The 22,785-nt window shown below is 56.8% G+C and overlaps 1 protein-coding gene across 1 annotated transcript; it reads left to right on the top strand.

The window, feature by feature from the left end:
• Positions 1-1,195: 1,195 nt before the first annotated feature.
• Positions 1,196-22,785, top strand: AHDC1 (AT-hook DNA binding motif containing 1). The gene is made up of 6 exons (XM_055332851.1): positions 1,196-1,220; positions 1,568-1,629; positions 6,352-6,463; positions 6,606-6,643; positions 7,020-11,936; positions 22,125-22,785. Exon 5 carries the CDS (start codon positions 7,094-7,096, stop codon positions 11,891-11,893), a length of 4,800 nt encoding a protein of 1,599 aa, XP_055188826.1. The 5' UTR covers positions 1,196-1,220; positions 1,568-1,629; positions 6,352-6,463; positions 6,606-6,643; positions 7,020-7,093; the 3' UTR covers positions 11,894-11,936; positions 22,125-22,785.

Genomic DNA, 22,785 nt, shown 5'->3' with positions numbered 1-22,785 from the left:
GGGTGCTCCCGCATAGGCAGACGCACACGTACATGTCCTCACAGGCGTGCAAACACAGGCTCAGCTGGACACACAAAGCTGAATAGACCCAGGAAACACACCCACATGTGTAACTGAAGACACTGAACCCAGGTACATGTTAGCCCTCCCCACACAGACACACACACATGGCTAACCACATAGACCATAACAGAGCCAACATAGGATCCCGTGCACGTACACTCTTCAACACACATGTACATCCACAGACACATTTAGAAATGTACAGAAGGCTAAATAGACCCAGGAGCCCACATACAGGTGTATTTACCCAGACAGCTGAACATTCATAAAGGTGCATTTATACAGGCATGATCTCTGCCACACATACAAATTCCCAGGCAACCAGAACCTGTAAGCAGTCCATGAGGCCTGGTTCCCAGACCCCCTCTGGGCTCCAGCACAAACCTCAGTAAGGCAGACAAATAGGCAGGAAGCAGGAGGGTGTTGAGAAGGGCCATGGATATTCAAGAAAACAAGAGACATAACCAGTTGCTGATGGAGAAGGTAAACGCCAGCTGCATACACATCCTGCTTGAAAATCTGCATTTACCATGTCCTTGAACAGCAGTTCTCACACCTGCATTCTAAATAAGCTGTTAGTTTATATAGTTTCCCCAAAGGGTTCTTTCCCCATTTATAAGATCTCCCCATTTTATAGATGAGAAAACTGAGAGCCAGAGAAGTTAACTGACTTGCCCATGATCATACAGTGAGGGTTGAGCCCAGGACCGGCTGGCTCCCAAAGGTCAAGTTCTTTCCACCATAGCATGTGTGTTCATGTTCATCCATGTATGTACCTACATATATAAAGATACTGCTCCCCAGTAGGAACCTGGAGTTTCAACAGATGGGCTCGTAGTTCTCCAGTGAAATGAGGTTGTAAGTGATCTCATTGTATCCAAGAGTAGACCCTGTCCAGGCTAGCCTAATGGTCCCTTTATCTGGCTTATCCTGTGTCCATGCTTATGCATGGGGTGTTTGTTGTGTTTGCTTCCACAGATGGGAGCTTGCCTACCTGTCTGCCCATTGGCCTGGACCCCAGAGCCTGCCCAGCTAAGTGCGAGCAGAGGGCCCCGTTTTCGGGGCAGCTCTCAGGCTGCTGCAGAGACCACCGTGGAATCACTGGTGAAGACAGGCCTTTCCTGCTGAGCCGGACCTTGCCTACACAGCCTGCTCAGGTAACAGTGTACAGGGAAGCCAGGTCTGTGCCTGGGCCCCAAAAAGTGGGGATCTGGGGGACTTCATTCCCAGTCTTAGCAAGAATCCCTTCTCCCAGCTTAGGCCAAAAAGAGGCCCTTTATAGAATCAAAATGTATTAACCCAACTTACTCAAAACTCCCCATTATCCAGAAAGGGGAACTGAGGCTCATGGATATACAGCAAGTCCTACCCCAGAGTCCTGCCTCCTAGTCTGGGTACTGTTCCTGGCACCTTGTTGACCTGAGAGAACTGGGAAGAGAAAGGGGTTATGACGATGACCAGAACTCAGGGCAGAGATGGAAAGCAGAATGCCTGATGTTTGCAGCTGACCTCCCCCAGGACCTCTGCCTACTGGAGTCTGTGGAAGCAGAGAGCTGGGAGGCCAAGGTGAGGTGACAAGAGGACCTGTGTAGTTCAGGTGTACTAAGTCACCCTCATAAGATGAGGTAGGGTGGGGACAGGACCTGCCTCCCTGCTCCTGGCCCGGATTAGCCCACCCAGGCTCTAGAGCCACCGAGGCCAGGTGGGGCTGCCCTGCCCTGCGGAGGCAACTCCCTGAGCTGACACATGAAGCCTCTGGGCTCCAGGAAGCTCCCTAGAGCCCAGCCTGCCTGGGGACTCCACCCAACTTCCAAAAGAGCATTCCTGGGGCCTGAGGTCTAGGGGTGGGGCCTCCTGGGATGGTAAGGGTGGGAGGTGTGGTTATGGGAGGATGCAGGGTTATGTGTACCCAACTGTAAATGCACGGGGCATCTTGTGTGCAAGCAGGTGTGTGTAGGGCTCTGTCCCTAGGTACACAGCGTTCTGTATACAGGAGTTATATAAGTGGACTGGGCTGGGGGGCATTGAGGGCTGTGTAGGTACTACACGGGAGTGGGGAGTGTGCAGGATTTGGAGTGTGGACTGGGTGGGTGTAGCAATGCTGGAGTGTGGTGTATGTGTGCATGGCGCTGGTATATGTTGGAGAGGTGTATAAACAACAATCTGAACATGCTGGGGGGATATGTGGGCACACTGGGATGGTGTGGAATGTGCACACAGGATCTCTCCGCATGTCACCGGGGAAGCTTGTGTTCAGGGTTCTGGGTTCTGGGTGCACACTTGTGGGTGGTGTGTGCATGTGGCTCCATTTGTGCTTTGGAGGTGGGCTGGGCAGGCCTTCAGCTGAGCCCGGCTCAGCAGTGCCCAGCCTTGTGGCCAAATCGCTGAAGTCACTTCCTTTCCAGCAGCAACTTTCCAGGAGGAGGAGTTCTTCAGACCTGGGCGGGGAGGGGGGGGGCGGACCCAGGAGCTCTCAGGGGAAGGAGGTGGGCGGGGGTGAGAGGCTGTGGGGAGGGCCTGGTGGGGGCTGGAGGAGGGGAGTCCTCCGGGAGACAGAAGGAAAGACTAGGACAGGAGTCTGTAAGGGCCAAGAGCAGGAGGGGATGGGGGTGGAGCAGGGCGGGAAGCACAGTCCCTGGGTGACCTCGGAGGGAGGAAGGGAGGGCCGCCCGGCAGGGTGACCCTCAGGTTCAGCCAGAGCTGGCGGTGGTGGACGCAACACCTGGCACCCAGGGCAGGGGGCTGGCAGGGGGCGGGTCTAGGGAAGACCTGCTTGCCAGGTGCCCTGCTCTGGGCAGGAAGGGGGTGGGCGAGGGCTGCACAAAGGAGCTCTGTGTAGCTAGGGGTAGGGTGGGGTGGGGTGTGCTATACCGTAGAGGGGGGGCCTGATGACTCCAGGAGGCCAGGCGGGACTTGCTTCCCCTTGGGGGCATCGGTGGCTCTAAGGGGACACCTAGTGGCGAGGGAGGGTAGTGCGTTTAGATGACTGAGGTGGGAGGGGATGAAGAAGCTGGGAGGGGGTAGATTAGAAGTCAAAAATTAGAACTGGTGATGAGGATCGGGACTGTTGGAGGAGGCTGCAGGGGAGGGTGCTGACTCTGGACAGTGAAGAAGTTTGCTTTGTTGGAGCTCAACACACCTAAATTCAGACTCCAGCTCTTCCTCGTCCTGGCTGTTTGTCCTCAGGGGCATAACTTAACCTCTCTGTGCCTCTCTGTGCCACTAATGCCAAAATAAGTGACAGCTGCTGTTATTATTTTCATCATTGTTCTCTTTGGTAGGATTTTGGGCTGGAGTCAGGTTGGCAGAAAATCTTTGGGCACGAGTGGGTGGGCGGGAGGGGGCTGAAGGAGATTGAGAGGGGTGCTGCAGATCCCCAGGGGGGCAGATCCCGGGGGAGCCCCGAAGGGAGGTGATAGGGAGGGGCTCTTGGAGGCTATAGTAGTCCCTTTTGATACAGTGTTTTCCCTTTGAGGACATCCCTGGGCCTGCAATCCTGGCTGGGAGGGAAATGGTGTGGGGGGAGGAGTGTGCCGGCTGGAGAGAGGGTCATGAGGCCGGAAGTGAGAGCTGGGGCTGGCAGCCTGGCTCCCCTGGGGAGGCTGCGGGTGGGGGAGGGGGAGGCGGGCTGGGGAAGGGGTGGGGTGGTCACAGCCGCAGCGGGGGAGGGTGGGGCGGGGGACGCAAGGATGTGGGCTGGCGCTTCCCGGCACCGTGCTCTGCAGGTTGGGGCCCCCAGCCCCCTCCCAGCCGGTTGGTGTCCCCACAGGCAGGCTCAGACACACTGACCCAGAAGCAGACTGTCAGACACAAGGACCCTTCTGACTTTGTTCACAGACATGGGATAGGTGGTGCCCTTGGGAGGGGTCCAAGAAAATGGCTGCCTGGGTGTGGTGGGGAGGGGAGCCAGCTGCTTCCCTCAGATCCTGGAGGCTGTGAGAGAGAGCCATGGACAGAGTCAGGAGGGCTGGCCGGAGGACATGCCCAAAGGTCTTCACGGGTGGGTGGAACAGAAGCAACCACTGGAGAGGAGCTTCTCTCTTCTGCCAAGATCACACCCTCAGGCCCCAAGTGGGAGGTCTCCAGGGCAGGGAGGCTTGGGGAGCCCCACCCTCAGGAAGGGAGGCATCTCAAAGACTCTCAGGAGCCACGGGTCAGCGGTACTGTTGAAAATGGGGCTTGGAGATGCCACAGCCTGAGCCCCTTCCCTCCCTTGTGAAGTCACCCACAGCCCTTCTTGCAGGACCAACGGGTGAGAGAGCCTGGCCTGGGAGGAGCCAGTCCACAGTCCGCAGCTAGTCCTGGGAGAGAGCAGGACCCTGAGTGATGGAGGGGGCAGGACAGTGAGGAGCAGCTGAGGCCTGGGAACTGCAAGAGAAGAGAGACAGAGGACAGGGATGTTCTGTCTGGATAAGCAACATCTTGTGACCTTGGGCAAGGCCCTTTCCCTCTTTGGATCTCAGTTTCCTTGTCTGTGAAATGGGAAGAGTGCAAGGTGGCTCTAGAAGAGTGTACCCTTGGGGAAGCTGATTAAAAATACAGATTCCCAGATGTCCCTTCAGATCTGTGAGTCAGACTCCCCTGGATGAGGGCCTGGGTATCTGGAATGTTGCACAGCTCCCCCAGGCCCAGGGTTTGGAAGCCAAATGGCTTGGCGATTTGAAGGTTCCTCCCAGCCTTAAATTAGACCTCAGCTCTAGGAGCAGCACTTTCAGGAGTGGCTGAAGGAAAGTTGCTAGAGCTGGGAGGGGAAGAAGGCTTTGGGCTTAGGGCAGAATTAGGAATCCTGCCACTTAGCAGCTATGTGACTTCAGGCAAATCCCACAACCACCGCTCCAAGCCTATTTTCTTCTAGAGCACAGGGATAATAAACCAGGCCTCCTGGGTTGCTGGGAAGATTCGGTGGGTCATATGTGTGGAAGTGCTTTGTAGATTGCAAACTGCTGCCCACCACAGGGGAGTGGAAGAGTGTTCCTTCCCACACCATCCTGTCCCTCAGTCGGCTCCGTGATCCTCCTGTGGGGTGACAGCCCTGGGCAGTATGGCATCCCGTGGGAGTCTACACATCTGGGGGGGTGGGCGGTGAACCCTGGGAATCAGGTCAGAGCCGAACAGTAAGGACTGATCGGGGTCCATCTTTAGGACCCTCCCAGTGGTCAGGGCACTGAGTCCCCAGGCTCCCTTGGGAGTCAGACATGCCTGGATTTAAATCCCAGTTGTGCCCTGACCAGCTCAGGGAGTTAGTAAATATTTATGTAGCATCCAAAGCCCAGGCCCTAGGGTCAGGGGATACAGTGCTAAACGACAGAGCAGTTCCTACCCATGAAGGGCCCACATTCTGTGGGGGAGACGCACCGAAAAGCCAGTCTTGATGACTGGCTTGGTGACCTGGTGCAACCAGTAATGGGTGAAGGGGAAATAGAGAGGACTCAGTGCACGGCAGGGGCCAGATTATGGCCATAGGTGCAGTAGGGGGAGAGATCAGAGAGGGCTCTCTGATAAAGATGGGAGAGAGGTCAGAGAATATCCCTTTCCTCACGATTGTCTCTCATCCTCTCTCCACACCCTTCTGGGGGTCCCACCTTTGGGTCTGAATATGAATAAGAGGGAACACATGGGAAAAGGCAGGGCTAATGGCTCTGTGCACCTAGTTCATTTATTCATAAGAAATAGTAAATATTTTTTGAAGCATGTTTGTGGGCCACGTGCTGATCAGGGCGTTAGGAGATAGACACAGAAGTGGACAGACAAAAGTCCTTATCTTCGTGGTGCTCACCCCCTTCCGGTGGCTGGTTTCCTCATCTGTAAAAGTGGGGATAATAATCATACTGATCTCAGGTCTACACGGGGCTTAGATGAGATAACCCACATAAAGTGCTCATTAATAGCCCAACATTTGGCAATGGAGAAAGTACCCCCCAAGTGTGAGCTTTTATTGTTGTTGACTCCCTAGTATGACTGTCAAACCTCTGACCTGAGGCACTCTTCACTTTTTCTTTGCAGCTCTTATCCCAGTAATAATTAAATCATGTATGATTATCTGATCCCTGTTTGTCTACCCGGTCTTTGTGCAAAGTAGGCACTCCATAAATAATGAGTATATGAATGAATGATGTTGCTTCATCTCTGAGCCTCCATTTCTTCATCTGCAAGATGGGGTTATTAATAGCCCCTACCTCACAGGATTTGTATGAAGAATTAAATGAAACGATGCCTGGACAGCTTCCAGCCCAGTGCCTGGCGCGCAGTAGGTGCTCACTAAACCTGAGCTGCGATGGTCCTTTCCAGGCGCTGTCCACGCCCCGAGGCCTGGGCTCAGGCCGAAGTTGCTCCACAGCACCCCCAGCTGACAGCCAGCAACTGGCAGAGCCCCCGGGCACGGGGGCCCTCTCTCTCCCAGGTCAGCCGGGTGTGTGCACTGGTGGGGATGCCAGGGGAGCCGGGGGAAGTTTGTGGAGGAGACCGGGCCTGTGGGTGGTGAGTGGTTGGGCTGTGGCCACCTGAAAATTCAGATCCCCTGTTGCCCATCTTGTTGCCCACAGAGATCTCCAGTGTGACAGCCCAGGCGGCAGAGCCGAGGGTGAGTGGCCAGGCTTCTCTTAGAGCCCTGGGGATGGGGCAGGGGCGGGGGGCGGATGTGAGGGAAGAGATCATGCGCTTTATAGGATTTCCTGGCCCCCTCCTTAAGTTGGATCTGGAACGGTTGCCCCAGCCTGCTGATGGGCTTCCCCCTGAGCCCAAAGCCAGGGTCTAGAAGTGGGTGAGCTGTCCAGTAGCGGAACTGGGGCCCCTCAGGGGTTCATGGTGCATGTGATGGTTTTGGGAAAAGGCAGAGATCATCCAGGGGATCAGACTTGAGGGGACTCACAGGAGGGGTGCAGGGGGCTCACTGAGGATGTGGGAAGCTGAGGTCTTAGGCATTCGGTGAGGGCTCTCTTGCCCGTCCTGCCCCACAGGTCCTGGTCCCGGCTTCTCGCACCCTCATGTCAGCCCCGGCCCCGCCCGGCGGCCCGCGGAGGACAAGGTCAGGATGCGTGTGAAGCCCCAGGGCCTGGTGGTGACTTCCAGTGCCGTGTGCAGCTCTCCTGACTACCTCCGGGAGCCCAAGTACTACCCCGGTGGCCCCCCCACCCCACGGCCCTTGCTTCCCACCCGGCCCCCTGCCAGCCCACCTGACAAGGCCTTCGCCCACACCTTCTCCGAGAACCCACGCCCACCCCCACGCCGGGACCCCAGCACCCGGCGCCCACCAGTCCTTGCCAAGGGGGACGACCCGCTGCCCCCTAGGGCAGCCCGTCCCGTCTCCCAGGCCCGCTGCCCCACTCCTGCGGGAGACAGCAACAGCTCCCGACGTCGCTGGGACAACGGGCGGGTGAACCTGCGTCCAGTGGTGCAGCTGATTGACATCATGAAGGACCTGACCCGGCTCTCCCAGGACCTGCAGCACAGCGGCGTGCACCTGGACTGCGGTGGCCTCAGACTCAGCCGCCCACCTGCCCCGCCCCCCGGTGACCTTCAGTACAGCTTCTTCTCCTCGCCCAGCCTGGCCAACAGCATCCGCAGCCCTGAGGAGCGGGCTGCCCCTCATGCCAAGTCCGAGAGGCCTAGCCACCCCCTCTATGAGCCGGAGCCCGAGCCTAGGGACAGTCCCCAGCCTGGCCAAGGCCATAGTCCCGGAGCCACAGCAGCGGCCACCGGTCTGCCCCCGGAGCCTGAGCCAGACGGCCCTGATTACTCGGAACTTGCTGACGCCGACATCCTCAGTGAGCTGGCCTCCCTGACTTGCCCTGAGGCCCAGCTGCTGGAGGCCCAGGCCCTTGAGCCACCATCTCCCGAGCCAGAGCCCCAGCTTCTGGACCCCCAGCCCCGCTTCCTGGACCCACAGGCCCTAGAGCCACTTGGGGAAGCTCTGGAGCTGCCACCCCTGCAACCTCTCGCTGATCCTCTGGGGCTGCCAGGCCTGGCTCTACAGGCCCTGGATACCCTGCCTGACTCCCTAGAGTCGCAGCTGCTCGACCCTCAGGCACTTGACCCTCTGCCCAAGTTGCTTGACGTCCCTGGCCGCCGCCTGGAGCCTCAGCAGCCCCTGGGGCCCTGCCCACTGGCCGAGCCCTTGCGCCTGGACTTGTGCTCGCCCCATGGCCCCCACGGGCCTGAGGGTCACCCCAAGTACGCCTTGCGGCGCACTGATAGGCCAAAGATCCTGTGTCGCCGACGGAAAGCTGGACGGGGACGCAAGGCAGACGCCGGACCAGAGGGCCGCCTGCTGCCCCTGCCTATGCCCACGGGGCTGGCGGCCGCTTTGGCCGAGCCCCCGCCACCACCACCACCACCACCACCTCCTGCCCTGCCGGGCCCAGGCCCAGTCCCAGAGCTGGAGCCGGAATCTTCCCAGACTCCAGTGGTCCCTACCCGCAAAGGCAAGTGCCGGGGAGTGCGGCGCATGGTGGTGAAGATGGCCAAGATCCCCGTCTCGCTGGGGCGGCGGAACAAGACCACATACAAGGTGTCATCCTTGAGCAGCAGTCTGAGCGTGGAGGGCAAGGAGCTGGGCCTGCGCGTGTCAGCAGAGCCCACCCCGCTGCTGAAGATGAAGAACAATGGCCGGAACGTGGTGGTGGTCTTCCCACCTGGGGAGATGCCCATTATTCTCAAGCGGAAACGCGGCCGCCCCCCTAAGAACCTGCTGCTGGGTCCTGGCAAGCCCAAGGAGCCAGCAGTGGTAGCGGCTGAAGCGGCAACTGTGGCCGCAGCCGCCATGGCCATGCCAGAGGTGAAGAAACGGCGGCGGCGGAAGCAGAAGCTGGCCTCTCCCCAGCCGTCCTACGCAGCAGACGCCAATGACAGTAAGGCCGAGTACTCCGATGTCCTCGCCAAGCTGGCCTTCCTGAACCGCCAGAGCCAGTGTGCCGGGCGGTGCTCACCCCCCCGCTGCTGGACACCCAGCGAGCCCGAGTCGGTACACCAGGCGCCCGACACGCAGAGCATCTCCCACTTCCTGCACCGTGTGCAGGGCTTCCGACGGCGTGGTGGGAAAGCAGGCGGTTTTGGTGGCCGGGGTGGGGGCCATGCAGCCAAGGCAGCCCGATGCTCCTTCAGTGACTTCTTTGAGGGCATTGGCAAGAAAAAGAAAGTGGTGGCGGTGGCGGCTGCTGGTGTTGGGGGTCCCAGCCTCACCGAATTGGGGCACCCGCGCAAACGGGGCCGGGGGGAGGTGGACGCCATGACCGGGAAGCCCAAGCGCAAGAGGCGGTCCCGGAAGAATGGGACTCTGTTCCCAGAGCAGGTGCCTAGCGGCCCCGGCTTTGGGGAGGCAGGCGCTGAGTGGGCCGGGGACAAGGGTGGTGGCTGGGCCCCTCACCACGGGCACCCGGGCGGGCAAGCTGGCCGAAACTGCGGGTTCCAGGGGACCGAGGCCCAGGCCTTTGCCTCCACTGGGCTAGAGAGCGGGGCGTCAGGCCGAGGCAGCTACTATAGCACCGGCGCGCCCGCGGGCCAGACGGAGCTCAGCCAGGAGCGCCAGAACCTCTTCACCGGCTATTTTCGCTCACTGCTGGATTCGGATGACTCCTCCGACCTCTTAGACTTTGCCCTCTCAGCCTCTCGCCCGGAGTCCCAGAAGGCATCGGGCACCTACGCGGGACCCCCCACCAGCACCCTGCCGGCCCAGCGGGGCCTGGCCAGCTTCCCCAGCCGGGGGGCCAAGGCCAGCCCAGTGGCTGTGGGCAGCAGTGGGGCTGGTGCGGACCCCTCCTTCCAGCCTGTCCTGTCCGCTCGCCAGAGCTTCCCGCCTGGCCGGGCAGCGAGCTATGGGATAACTCCAGCCACGTCCGACTGCCGGGCGGCCGAGACTTTCCCGAAACTGGCTCCCCCGCCTTCGGCCGTGGCCCGCTCACCTACCACCCACCCGCCCGCCAACACCTACCCACCTCAGTATGGTGGCTACGGGGCCGGACAAAGCGTTTTTGCCCCAGCTAAGCCCTTTACGGGCCAGGACTGTGCTAACAGCAAGGACTGCAGCTTCGCCTATGGCAGTGGCAATAGCCTGCCTGCCTCTCCCAGCAGCGCCCACAGCGCCGGCTACGCCCCACCACCTACCGGTGGCCCCTGCCTGCCACCCAGCAAGGCCTCCTTCTTCAACAGCTCTGAGGCCCCCTTCTCTGGTTCAGCCCCCACACCCCTGCGCTGTGACAGCCGGGCCAGCACCGTCTCCCCCGGTGGCTACATGGTACCCAAGGGCACCACAGCCTCTGCCACCTCCGCTGCCTCTGCCGCCTCCTCCTCCTCCTCCTCCTTCCAGCCCTCGCCTGAAAACTGTCGGCAGTTTGTGGGGGCTTCTCAGTGGCCTTTCCGGCAGGGCTATGGAGGCCTGGACTGGGCCTCGGAGGCCTTCAGTCAGCTCTACAATCCTGGTTTCGACTGCCATGTCAGCGAGCCCAACGTGATCCTGGACATCTCCAACTACACGCCGCAGAAGGTGAAGCAGCAGACAGCTGTGTCCGAGACCTTCTCCGAGTCATCCTCTGACAGCACCCAGTTCAATCAGCCAGTCGGCGGCGGTTTTCGGCGCGCCAACAGCGAGGCCTCAAGCAGTGAGGGCCAGTCAAGCCTGTCCAGCCTGGAGAAACTGATGATGGACTGGAACGAGGCATCCTCTGCCCCCGGCTACAACTGGAACCAGAGCGTCCTCTTCCAGAGCAGCTCCAAGCCGGGCCGTGGACGGCGGAAGAAGGTGGACCTGTTCGAGGCCTCACATCTGGGCTTCGCGTCATCCGCCTCGGCCACTGCTTCAGGCTACCCATCCAAACGAAGCACCGGGCCCCGGCAGCCGCGGGGTGGACGGGGTGGTGGGGCCTGCTCAGCTAAGAAGGAGCGGGGCGGTGCAGCAGCCAAAGCCAAGTTCATCCCCAAGCCACAGCCAGTCAACCCCCTGTTCCAGGACAGCCCAGACCTTGGCCTGGACTACTACAGTGGGGACAGCAGCATGTCACCACTGCCCTCCCAGTCGAGGGCCTTCGGTGTGGGTGAGCGAGACCCTTGTGACTTCATGGGACCCTACTCCATGAACCCGTCCACTCCTTCCGATGGCACTTTCGGCCAAGGCTTCCACTGCGACTCGCCTAGCCTGGGTGCTCCCGAGCTAGATGGCAAGCATTTCCCACCTCTGGCCCACCCGCCCACGGTGTTTGATGCCGGTTTGCAGAAGGCGTACTCACCCACCTGCTCACCCACTCTGGGCTTCAAGGAGGAGCTGCGGCCACCACCCACAAAGCTGGCCACCTGTGAGCCCCTCAAGCATGGGCTCCAGGGGGCCAGCCTGGGCCACGCAGCTGCAGCCCAGGCCCACCTCAGCTGCCGGGACCTGCCACTGGGCCAGCCCCACTATGACTCCCCCAGCTGCAAGGGCACAGCTTACTGGTACCCGCCGGGCTCGGCAGCCCGCAGCCCACCCTACGAAGGGAAGGTGGGTACGGGGCTGCTGGCTGACTTCCTGGGCAGGACGGAGGCCGCGTGCCTCAGTGCCCCACACCTGGCTAGCCCGCCAGCCACTCCCAAGGCCGACAAGGAGCCGCTGGAGATGGCCCGGCCGCCTGGCCCGCCCCGTGGCCCTGCTGCCGCCGCCGCTGGCTATGGCTGCCCACTCCTTAGTGACTTGACCCTGTCCCCTGTGCCGAGGGACTCGCTGCTGCCCCTGCAGGATACCGCCTACAGGTATCCAGGCTTTATGCCACAGGCGCATCCCGGCCTGGGTGGGGGCCCCAAGAGCGGCTTCCTGGGGCCCATGGCGGAACCTCACCCTGAGGACACATTCACCGTCACCTCCCTGTAGTGCCAACTGAAGTGCCGACTGGACCTCGAGGTTTTGTTCCTGGGTGAGTCTGGGGGTCTGGGTGGAGCAGGCGGGGAGGCCTGGCAGGGGGTGGGGTGGAGGATGAGGACATTAGAGTTAGGGCAAAGGGAAGAGATACAGTGATGAGCAGGAAGGGTTTAAGGACAAGATCAGGGACCTTAATAGGTCCTTAATAGGAAGTTGGGATTCAGGAAGGAGTCCAAGATTAGACGTTGGGGACAGCCTTCAGGAAAAGACGGGAGCACCTAGGTGGGGAACCCAGCCCGAGGCTCGAACATTCAGTTACTAAAGTGGTCGGAGAACCCTTAGATTGGATGGGGCCATCAGGTTTGGGTCATCAAATGTTTATTTCCCTTGTCCTTGCTAGGTCTGGGGCAGGCGCTGCCCAAATCCCAGGAAACACTCACCACTTGAACTCTTGCATTTACATGACCCTGTGTGAGATGAGTGAAGGGTGAAGCAGGGTGGGTAATTTAACTGCCAGGGCCCAACCGAGGTACCGACCTAGCCAGGCTTGCTTGTTTCTCTAGGAGCTTCATTTAGTTCAAGATGCAGTCTGGCAAGGGCCAGGATGAGGGTGTGGTCACTACATCTTGGTCACACTCTGCAAGGGCTTTACACAATGGCCTAAAATATCCCCCCGAGTTTCTCGAGGTACACCCAAAGATTATTTTTCAATACCTTTGACCTGAGATAAGCTCAGAGTGGTCAGAGGCACAAAAGGGGGAAATGCCTCCAAAGTGGTAAAAAGGGACAGGGTCAGAAGAATCACTTTCTTGAAACACAAACTGCTCCAGAAATAACAGCCACCACTGACCCATCAGATCCCACTATTTGAACAGCAGACATGTCACAAAATTGCCTCAGATATAGTGGGTGCTGAGTGGGTGGTGGGGAAGTGGGCTGAGGGCCTGTCTGAGCCCCTCATCCTCCACCTCTGTTGCCACTGCAGCCTCCTGGGAGTGTCTCTTCCTGGAGAAGGAATAGCAGGGCTCCTGGAAAGTCCCATCCCTGCTCTGAGGAGGTCATTCAAGGCCAGGGTGACTCAGGGTCCTGAAGTCATGTCAGTGGAAACTTGTTATCCCCTTTCTGCCTGACCCCAGGTCCCTTGGTGGCTGAAGGTGGCAAAGGGCAGCATGTGGGAATCAGGAGGCCTGAGGAAACACCATTCCCCAATTGGCCGTCAGCGCATACATGTCCTTGACCATGTTTTTACTCCCCCCAGCTCTGGGCCTCTGTTTCCCCATCTGATCAAGAAGTTTGACTTTGATAATCTCTTAGGTTTTGCAATTCTGCGTGGCATAGACAGTGGACCAAACTTTTTTTTTTTTTTGGCAGCATATTTTCCTCCTAATGAAGCCAGGCCAAGATTAAAATGGCCTTCCATTCCCCATGCGTCTCACTGCAAGCAGCAGAGCTGCAGATCTGAAGCAGGCCAGGGAGAAGCTGCTTAGGGTTTAAAATGTCAAACTCTTGATCCTTCTCACTGGAGGGGAGATGTCTCCCGGATAATCCAGAAATGTGAAATAATCCAAAAACCGTTCCTCCTGGGCTCTGGATGGGAAAGTAAACGAGTGTGGGGGCTGGGTGTTTGAGCAGGTCACAGCTCAGTGAGATACATAATGGAACCATCTAGTGAGGCCTGAACACAGGAGGAACTGGGATGCCATCCAGCCCCACATTCTGGCCACACTCCCCACTCAGAGCTGGGAGCTGAGAGCACTGTCCTCGGACCAATGCATTCAGTTGTTCTGGAGACATCTGTCCAACACCTACGATGAACCAGGCATTGGGGGGCACCACAGTGAACACCACAGATGAGGTCCTGGCCCTCAGGGGGCTTCCAGTTTAGAGAGAGATGGTGTATAGAATGACGCGGGGCATTTGGTAGCACTTAGCATAGGAAGGGCTGCGAAAGAGGAAAAGCTAGGAGGTTATGGGAGCCTGCAGCAGGCTGACCTGATCCAGAAGCTGATCCCTAAAGGCTGAAGGGGCATCAGCTAGATAGGGAGTGGGAAGAGCATTCTGGGCATGGGGAACGGCTTTGGGGGAAGCCCTGGGGCAGGAAGGAGGTCAACCTTGGGGCATTGATAAGAAAGGACAGTAACACTGAGTGAGCGGGTGAGGTGGTCAGGGCCTTGGAAGGAGTTTGAAGTATATTTCAAGACCAGTGGGGAGCCATTGAAAAGTTATCAGCTAGAAGGCTCCCACCCCAGGCACACACACACCGCAGACCGCAGAGCAAGTGTTGGAGGGAGATCTGCTCATTTGCCAATGGGCAGTGAGCATTCTGACATGGGACACCAGAGAAGCAGTGGTTTGGCTTAGCCCACCTCATGAGCCCCTCGATGTCCATCCCAGCGCCAGGTGTAGGGGAGACAAAGCAGACATGGTTCCTGCTCTTGGAGCTCAGCATCCACCTTAGGAACCTAAGATGCAACCTGAAAACACCTAGTGGCAAGCAGCAGGTGCCTAGAGGCAGGGGGTGGGTGTTAGGGTCAGAGGTCCTCTTTCAGACCTTCTGGTGAGAAAAGGGACACATGTCTGTGCTGGACCCTTCATGCCACACTGCCACACTGACCCTTCACAGCAGGCTAGGAAAGGGTCATGCCCTGCCCCTGCCACATTAGAGATTTGAGGAGGCAGGTGCAGCTATGAACCTTGCCCAGGGGATCCACAATTAGTAAAAGGTAGAGTCAGGATTGAAACCCAATACTGCCCACCTCCTGCCCAAGAACCTGGGTATCCCACCATACTACTCCCTCTGTATCCCGCACCACTGATTCCCCATCTGCAAAATGACAGGTTGGTTGGACACTCCCTACCAATGTTGCTGGGTCTGATGTTTTACACAGATCTTGAGGTTCTGTGGAAGAAGATGCATTTGAGCTCCACTTGAAGAATAGGCGAGATTTGGATGGACAGAGACTTGGCGGGGGAGGGGAGACATTCCAGGCAGAGGGAACTGTGGGCAAGGGGAGGGCCACACCCCTCTGTGAATTAGAAGAGGAAAGCTCAGGTGCTCACTTCAGCAGCACATATACTAGAAGAGTCCCCTCAGGGGAGCCAGCCAGAGGACTAGAGGACCCCCTTGGTCTGAGTGCTGAGCCTCCAGACCAGAGAAGAAAGGGGTAGAAGATGGGGAGCGCTTGGGCCCTCATGGCTGAAGATCAGCCCTACCAGACCCTGGGGCTGGGTATGCAATCAGGAAGTGCCCTCCAAGGCGCTCAGGAATCTCTAGTCCCCCTCTCCTCCCCATTCCCTCCCAGGCATGGACCTGAGGCCAAGAGAAATGTCACAGGTCCTCCAAGGTTATACCAGCCTGGGGCCTGACCGGAGCAGGAAGCAGTTTCCAAGGCCACCAGCCAACCAGGGTCAGCAGGCATGCCCGGACCTGGGCCAGGCCCCAGCTGCTCTGGGCTTTGTTTCTCTGTGTCTTGAAACCTCAAGAGGTCACTTGATCTTGCCTCTGGCTCTGAGCAAGAAGCCCTCACGTCAGGGGTCAGCCATCCCTGCCCGGCCTCTTGTGGGCTTCTCTTCACACTCTCTGAGGCTGTCCTCCCTCCCATCCTATTTCTTGCCTCTCCCACGGCCATTTTCAGGCCAGGCCTTCTTGTGCTGAGCCCTCATTTCCTGGAAATGTAATCTCTGTGAACATGCCCTCTCACGCTCCTCTCCCGTCTCCCCACATCCCTGTGGACCCGGAAGAGCCCAAGGGAGTGAGGCCCTGAGACTGGAAGGTGGTGGCGAGGAGCATGCCTGGAGGCACAGAGCAGCCTCTGTGCAGAGCCTGGTTCCATCTCTTACCAGTTATGTGACCTGGTGAGTCACATCACCTTGCTGTGTCTCTTGTGAGAACTAATGAGATTACCCATGAAGCCCTTAGCCCCGTCCCTGGCCCCCAGTAAGCATGTAGTCATCTGTTGGTAAATGGGTGGACAGCAGCCTCCCACCAACTAAATTCTGTCACTCAGTCTGTGTGACACACACACCTCTGACTTTTCCCTCCTTGCTCAGGACTCTGTAGCCAGCCTCCCTTTACCTGCTACCCCTATTGCCTCCTAGGCAGGACTTTATGTCCCGTGTGGCTTTGGGTCCTTTGGTGGGAGGCTGTGAAACCCCACCTAGTTTTTGGCCTTAGCAACTGAGCAGGCTCTTCCCTGGGGACCCAGAGACAAGGTAAGTCACAGGCCCCACCCCAAGGGACCTGAAGCCTGATGACCCAAGCTTCTAAATGACCCTGGTCAGCTAGAAACCCTTCCCATGCAGTTCTTCACACCAATCCCCTCTCAGCGCAGGTCACCTGAAAAAGATTGCCTTATGACTTTGTCATAAGACATGGCTTTTTCTCCCAGCAGATTTGACATCTTTGTCATAACTTTTGCTGCCATAGTGCCCTCTGTGCGAGGGAGCAAGGAGAAATAGGTTAATTCTGTGTTCATCGCACATGAACTAGCCACCTGCCCTGGGCCAGGATACTACTGAACAAGACCAACAGGGTCCTGCCCTCATGGAGTTTACAGCCTATAAACAGGTGTTTATTCAAAGTCTCCATGTAGGCATCATTCTCCAGGGCAGGGACTGAACTAGTCTCCCTGGAAATCCCAGGGACCGCCTCTTGAACCATGAGCAAGGCAGGCAGCAGGAACTTCCTGGAGCCAGAAAATGGGTCTTGAAGGGCACTTGGGTGGCTCAGTTGGTTAAGCGTCTGACTCTTGATCTCAGCTCCAGTCTTGATCTCAGGGTCATGAGTTTAAGCCCCGTCCATGGTGGAACCCACTTTATTTTTTTTTTTTAATTTTTTTCTTTTTTTTTCTTTTTTTTAATTATTATTTATTTATGATAGTCACACAGAGAGAGAGAGAGAGAGGCAGAGACACAGGCAGAGGGAGAAGCAGGCTCCATGCACCGGGAGCCTGACGTGGGATTCGATCCCGGGTCTCCAGGATCGCGCCCCGGGCCAAAGGCAGGCGCCAAACCGCTGCGCCACCCAGGGATCCCCTGGAACCCACTTTACAAAAAGAAAATGGGTCTTGAATAAGTCAAAGGCTTCCAAAGCTGTAGCCCTGGGTCGGTGCAATTGATGGCTGCCATGACTCTGCCTCGACACCCAGACTGTTCCCTTCGTTGTGTCCACCAGATTGCTTGTTCTTCAGCATTTCTGAATATGTGGTGTCGGGAGCCCCTCCCCCCCAAATATTTACTGGATGAATTGGTTCAAACCCCTTTGGTCCTGTGACTCCATTGCTTACCATCTGTGGATTTCATACTTCTCCCTGTCCCTGTTCCTGCGCCGCCCCCCCCCACACACACACCCGTCTCCTTGTCTACAGCTGCTGGCCTGGTATCCCAGGTATTCAGGTCCTTTTTTGCCCTGACGTCTTTCTCACACACCCTTGCTTTCCAGCCCCAGAATGTGGATTTAGGAGGGAATGCCCTATACCTTTTCTCTAGCTGTCCCTGGTCTGGGCTGCCCTTTCCTGCCCACCATCCATCGCCCACCTGTCAGTTCCTATCTTTCATTCAGCCGTCACCTCCTCCAAGAAGCGTTCCAGGATCCTTCCCAGGCCCACTTAATCTCCAGTGCTTTATGCATCCATGACAACCCTTCCTGAGAATGTCCTCACCACATCATCGGCCCCTTTAGGCTGGTTGCTCATTGTTGTGCACACTCCCTGTCTTCCCCAGTGTCTCATCATGCCTGGGACATTGTTTTTTGCCTTGAGTCAAAGACATGCATGTAGACTAGAGAGAATAGAGAGCAGAAAGGGCAAGCACTGGGGAGTGGGTATGAGACCATTCCTGTCACCCTCACTGTCCTCAGATATGCTCCTAAAATGGGGCTGGGGAGGGGCATATAAATAAACCAATTCAGACTCTTTGGGCTAACTAGGATTTTGGAGTTCTCCAAGTACAACCCCACCCAGTTTACAGACAGGGTGGGGGAACTCGCCCAAAGACACACAGCCACCCTGGCAGGAAGCATAAAATGATAGAGCCAGAAAGGGCCCTTGGTGATCACTCAGTGTCAATAGCCCATCACCAGGGCCTGTCTTTACAGAGGCATCTCTGATCAGGAAGGCAGAGAGTGTGAGTGTTGGGTGTAGAGCCTCCTAGGACTTGTAAGCAGTGTGCAGCTCTGCAAGGTGGGAGATCCGCACAAGCTTGGTGGGTGACCATGGCTATGAACTCTATCTGGTCCCATTAGCATCCCCCTCTATGCCCAGCAGTGGAGAAGGTGGGGAAAGATTCTAAAGGAGGGAATGGCTGCCAGACCTAGAGTTTAAGGAGTACCTCTGGTCACTGGTGAACACAGATTTTGAAAACATTCCCTGGAGTGGGGAGGAGAGCCAGACCCACGCCCTACAGCCCGTACATCCTCCCAGAGGGTGTCTCCCATCTGTCATGTGTGGTCTGAGCCCCAGAAGCAGTTTCCTCCCCACATTTGAGGGACCTACAGACCTAACTGGATCAGCCTTTAGGCAGCTGTGGTTTGCCCCAGACCCCTTTGGGGCCCGAATATGCTCTCCATTACCTGTTCAGCCCCCAACTTTATATAGAAACTGAAGCCCAGAGAGGGAAAGGACTTGCACGGCAAATCAGTCACAAACTTTCCTGCATTCTCTTTGCCTTCTGCTCCACTGCCTTGTTTGATGTTAAGACCCCCTTCTGGAGGGCAGAGACCAGAAGGTGGAGGTTAGATCGCAGCTCCTGGCCTGGCAGTTGGTGGGTGTGAATAAATGTCTGCTGGTCCCTTAAATGAATGCATGAATGTGCGCTCCTTTTGAGGGGGAGAGCAGCTCTCTGAGGACAGCCTGATTTATATATGATCTGCAGCACTGTGGATCCCCGCTCAGCTATCCCTTGATGCTCCCGGTGCCAGCCCCTACTGACAGGCAGAGACCAGTTAATGCCTTGGCACCTCTGACGGTAAAACTGCTGGAGCGCAAGGACTCAGTGGAATGCGCTTCTGCAGTTGTTCATTATAGAGGCACTAAAAGGTTAAGTCTCAGGAACAATGGCTGGTGTCCTGGGGCCCCGGGCTCATGCTGGCATTGGGGACGTGGTGGTACCACACACAGGTCTCTGCCCTGGAGGAGCAGGGAAGGGAATGACAAGTGCACCAGTAGCTATGGTAACAGGGTGGTCTAAGGAGGCGTCCTGGAGGTGTGCAAGACCTGAGCTGGACCTCACCACGCTGATCGGACTTAGACCGGTCATTGCTCTGGCATTCAGTCAGCACACACTCTTGACCCTGGCGTGTGCTGGGCACCATGCTAGGCAGTAAGTTGAAGAGCCATAGTTCCTCCTGCCAAGGCTGGGTTAGGTGCCCCCTCTGAGCTCCCTGAGGGCCCCCCAGGGCTCCCCTTGGCACACCCCCCCCCCCCCCCCCGTCTCCCTACATTGTAATTGCCTGCTGGGGGGTCTGCTTTGCTTCCCTCTCTGCCCCTCAAGGGCAGGGGCCAGATCGTCTCTTCTGCTTTGTCCTCAGTGCCCAGCACGGGGCCGCCTGCCACCCCAGCACTAGCTCTGTTTTAGGGAGTTAAACCCAGAGAGGTCAAGGGTTCTGCAGAGCTGCAGCATCCTCCCTTCTCCCAGCTCGGGAACCTCTGGTTCTGATTCTCCCCAGGCCCCATCCCCACCATCCCCCAGATTCTGGCCCAGTCCTGAAAGGTAGGGAGGGCAGAGGGAGGAGGAAGGTGAGACTGGGAGGGCTGAGCAGAGGGTGAGAAAGCCTCCCTGCTGCCTGGCCGCCGGCACCGCGGGAATGGTTCTGGCAGGAGCTGCCTGCTGGGCTGAGATCACCATGGAGACCTGGCTTGGAGAGGGTCACTGGATGTGGCTAAGGGCCGGAGGGGGCGGGGGCGACAGGGATTTGTGCAGAGGCTCCCAGCCTGCCCCGGGGCCCTTAGGGGGAGCAGGGAAGGCTGGGGTTTGGTACAGTCCACTTGCTGAGTGGTTTGGAGCAGCCAGTCTTGAATCTCCTCCTCACTTGTCACCCCAGCACACTATACCTGCCACCCCAATAGAGGTTCCTTATCTTGGCAGCTGTTCTTCAACTGCAGTAAAGCTGCCCTACAGATAGATGCCTCCAGCACATCCCCCCCAGCTGAACCCCTTCCCCCAGATACAGTAGTCCTGTGCTCTAATGATACCCGGCTTATGGCTACAGCTGTTCCTGTTTATCACCCTAACTGGAGAACTGACAGCCATCCCAACAGCACCCCCTACCCCAGGAACTGCTTTTCTGCCATTTGCCCTGGTTATAATACAGCTGCACCCTAACAGGGGCACTTCTTCCCTCTCCCCTACAGCTAATCCTTCATCCTCCCTCACCGCCGCCGCCCCCCCCCCCCAGGAGACCTGACAGCTTAACAGAGCTGCACCTCCCACCCTTCCCCTCCCAGACTCTGCTTGCCACCTGGGCTGATAGACCAGGATGGGGGCTTTCCCTACCTCTCAGGAGCCCACCTGGTTCCCCTGGCCCTGGGGGGAGTCCTGGCAAGTCCAGCCTCAGGACAAAAGTCTTCCCCAGGGCTGACTGCCCAGCAGACAGCAGCCAAGGCTGAGCAGAATTTAAATGTGGCCCTGTTGGGAAGGGAAGCCAAGAAAGGACAAGAGAGGAAAGGCTTTCTGTGGTCGCCTGCTTCCTGCAGGGCTGGGGGAGGGAGGGTGTTCTGCGAAGGGGTCTGAGAAGGCAGTTTTAGCACTTCCCACCCCATAATTCTGGTGGGATGGTCACTCACCAAGTGTGGGGACAGGAATTTCAGGGCTCTTCAAGGGGGCCAGAACCCCGAAAGGGCCAGGTTCCTGACTGCAGGTCTTGAGGATAACCGGGCATCTTCCCAGCAGCCTCAGCAAAGTCTTGGGTTCTGGACGGGGAAGTCTGAAGAAAGGGTACATCAGACCTCTGGTGTCTGGTGATTATAGGGATGGGACCTTAGAAGTTCCCCAGCCTCAGGAGGTGGCAGGGGTGCAGCCAAACACAGATAGTATTGCACAGGGCAATTTCTTTATTCAGACAGACTTTCTGGTCACCTTGCCTCTGTAAGGAACAGAATGGCATTGGAGGGGATTGGGAAGGGGCTGGAATTAGAAGAAAGGAAAATGCACAGGTGTGCAGTTCATGCCTCTGCTGTACTCAAGCCCTGTGTTCCCCCCTGTGTCATTCCTCACCAGAGCCTAGCTTGGAGGAATTACTAAATTCATTGTTGCATGAAGAAACTGAGACTTGGGGCACCTAGCTGGTAAATAGGAAAATAAGGCCCCAGGAAAATAATGATGTATAATCAGTATCTTTTTTTTTTCTTTTTTTTTTATGTTTCATGTGCCAGGCTTCATCCACCCCTAAGCCACTGAATCCTCCAAACAAACCTATGTGATAGTTGGGTTATCCCCTTTTTACAGATGAGTAAACTGAGGCTCACAGGGATTCACTGACTTGTCCAGTGTCCTAGAGCTATCCAGGGGTGCTAGCATTTGAACTCAGCTGTGTCTGACTCAGAGCCCAAGTTCTTGTAAGGACTTTATTTATTCATGAGAAACACAGAGAGGCAGAGACATAGGCAGAGGGAGAAGCAGGCTCTGCACAGGGACCCTCATGTAGGACTTGATTCCAGGACTCTGGGATCACCACCTGAGCCAAAGGCAGATGCTCAACCACTGAGCCACCCAGGTGTCCCAAGAGCCCAAGTTCTTTTTTTTTTTTTTTTTAATATTTTATTTATTTATTCATGAGAGACACACAGATTGAGAGAGAGGCAGAGACACAGGCAGAGGGAGAAGCAGGCTCCACACAGGGAGCCCGATGTGGGACTCAATCCGGGGTCCCCAGGATCACACCCCGGGCTCCAGGTGGTGGTAAACCACTGCGCCACTGGAGCTGCCCCCAAGAGCCCAAGTTCTTAACAAATTGTGCCACCTGGGACCCCGACTCCTCTCCCAGAGCCTCCTTTACCTTCCCCCTGAGGCTGGCCTTGGATACAAACCTATTTTACAGATGGGGAAACTGAGTTCAGAGAAGGCCAGAAACAGTCCATTGTCTCACGAGGGGCTGTTTGGAGTCTTCAGGAAGAAGGAACAATGTGGTTAGCTTCTCCCAGAATCCTGGTAGGAACAGGGTTGGGGTCCTGCTCATAGCCTCTCCATTCTTAGAGCTCCATGTCTGCTTACCACTGACTTCTGGCTCTTCTTTTGTGTTTCTTTGCAGCTTTCAGAAAACCAACGCCAAGACCCCTCCCAGCGTCCACATTGTCCTCTGGCAGGAGCGCCTGCCCCTCTGCCTCCCACCCTACCCCACCTGTACCCCCTTGCACTACCATCTCCCCCCACCCCTCCCCGCCCATCTCCTCCACGCAGAAGCCGAAGGTGAGCCCTTTCTGCACAAAACCAGCAATTGTAAATACTTTTTAAAAATGTACAAAACTTAAAAACAAAACACAGTTTTAGAAAAAGACAAAAAAAAAAAAGAGAGAGAGAGAGAGAGAGCGTGTGCAAGAGGTTGCGAGCGGGGCCCCGAGGTGTCCAGAGCCCCTGCAAGTATGCACTGAGAAATTTATCTACAGGTCGTTTGACAAAAATGAACAATATCCTATTTATTGTATATACTGTTTTATTATAAATCGTGGATTGTATATTGCATTCTGTAAACCTGCTGTGGTCCCGTGGTGTGCAAATTCGCATGGTAGGGGGGAGGGAGAAGAACCTCTTGCGGGAGCTTTTTTTTTTCTTTCTTTCTTATTTTTCACTCTTTTGGGTTTTCTCTTCTGTTGTTGTTGTTGTTTTCTGTTTTGGCAGGACACACCCAAAGATCCAAGTTTGTATTAAAAAGAAATGAAAAAAAGCAAAAAAAAAAAAAAAAAATCACCTTG

This window comes from Nyctereutes procyonoides, unplaced genomic scaffold (genome assembly GCF_905146905.1).
Source record: "Nyctereutes procyonoides isolate TBG_1078 unplaced genomic scaffold, NYPRO_anot_genome, whole genome shotgun sequence".
Taxonomy (NCBI): Eukaryota; Metazoa; Chordata; class Mammalia; order Carnivora; family Canidae; genus Nyctereutes; species Nyctereutes procyonoides.
The sequence above is the reverse complement of the archived record's forward strand: the minus strand, read 5'-3'. Positions and strand labels throughout refer to the sequence as shown.

Coding starts and splice junctions, on each gene's coding strand:
- AHDC1 (XM_055332851.1), top strand. CDS start 7,094: ATGCGTGTGAAGCCCCAGGGCCTGGTGGTGACTTCCAGTGCCGTGTGC.